Source organism: Nestor notabilis, unplaced genomic scaffold (genome assembly GCF_000696875.1).
Source record: "Nestor notabilis isolate BGI_N333 unplaced genomic scaffold, ASM69687v1 C14884547, whole genome shotgun sequence".
Taxonomy (NCBI): domain Eukaryota; kingdom Metazoa; phylum Chordata; class Aves; order Psittaciformes; family Psittacidae; genus Nestor; species Nestor notabilis.
Window position 1 is genome coordinate 1 of NW_009950385.1, and position 1,023 is coordinate 1,023.

General features: G+C 38.6%; 1 protein-coding gene across 1 annotated transcript; it reads right to left on the reverse strand.

The window, feature by feature from the left end:
- Positions 1-493: 493 nt before the first annotated feature.
- Positions 494-627, reverse strand: LOC104412326 (signal recognition particle 19 kDa protein-like; the record flags this gene model as incomplete). The annotated part of the gene is made up of 1 exon (XM_010023010.1): positions 494-627. A coding segment is annotated over one exon (134 nt), but the record flags the coding sequence as incomplete, so codon positions are not given.
- Between the last annotated feature and the right edge of the window lie 396 nt (positions 628-1,023).

Consider the following 1,023-nt stretch of genomic DNA (forward strand, 5'->3'; position numbering starts at 1 on the left):
TCCAACCTAAATGATTCTATGATTCTATATTATGAGGGGATGTTTACAGAGCCATAACATCTTTGATTTACAATTTTCTCTCAAAGACCCTCCATAATTAAGAAAATCACTTCACTAGCATAGATAAATTGCTTACTAAGGCAACCAGTTTTCACGTATCTAGTCTGCATAAGAGTATTTATTCATGTATTTATCAAAAGCTGCTTATTTCCTCTGTAGAGAATAATTCTCCCTCCCACCCAGTTTCTTTATGTTCTTCCACTTATAAAAGTGGGTGCTAGCTTCAGACTTGCAGGTTGTGTGTGAAGACAGGTTTATTTTTACATAGATGCGAGGCAGCTACATGCATTCCAGTTCCTAGAAAAGTTCTGTTCAGCTTCATCTGTTTATTTCTTGCTTTTATCTGTCACTTTGAAGTTGCAGCAAGTAATGTGTCCATCCAGCTTTGCTGTAAATACAACTATGTGATGTAAAAATTATTCCAAATGGGGGCTCATTTCTTTTTCTTCCCTTTACCTTTCTTGCCTCCCTCTCCTTGCTGAAGACTTTGATCACTACCTCCCATCTTTTGGGTTCTTGATTTCAGTTTGGGAATAGTTTCTGCAGCATACAGCATCACTGACTTACCTAAAAATACAGGGAGAGATCAATGCATGCTTACTATGTTAAGAACATTTGCATAATTTTCAAAGTTAGACATTTCAGCCCCTCTTCAGATTTCTGCTAAAGTACATCTAAAGCCTAGGATTTGTGCTTCCTTCCCCCTGTGCAGCTACAAGTCTGTGGAAAATTCTTCTCAAACTCCTTCTCCCTCCCCCTTTTTTTTAGTTTTAAAGAAGTGCAGGACTGATCAGTGTCATAGCAGACTAGAACAGGCATATAACCTGACAACTCTCAAAATATCTACATCCTTCCTGTTACTTTTTCCCTTCACCTCTTTAATGGGCCTAGAATACCTGGGACACAATGACCAGACAAAGCTACAAGCACTTTTAGAAAGGCACTGCCTTCTTCCAGCAGGAA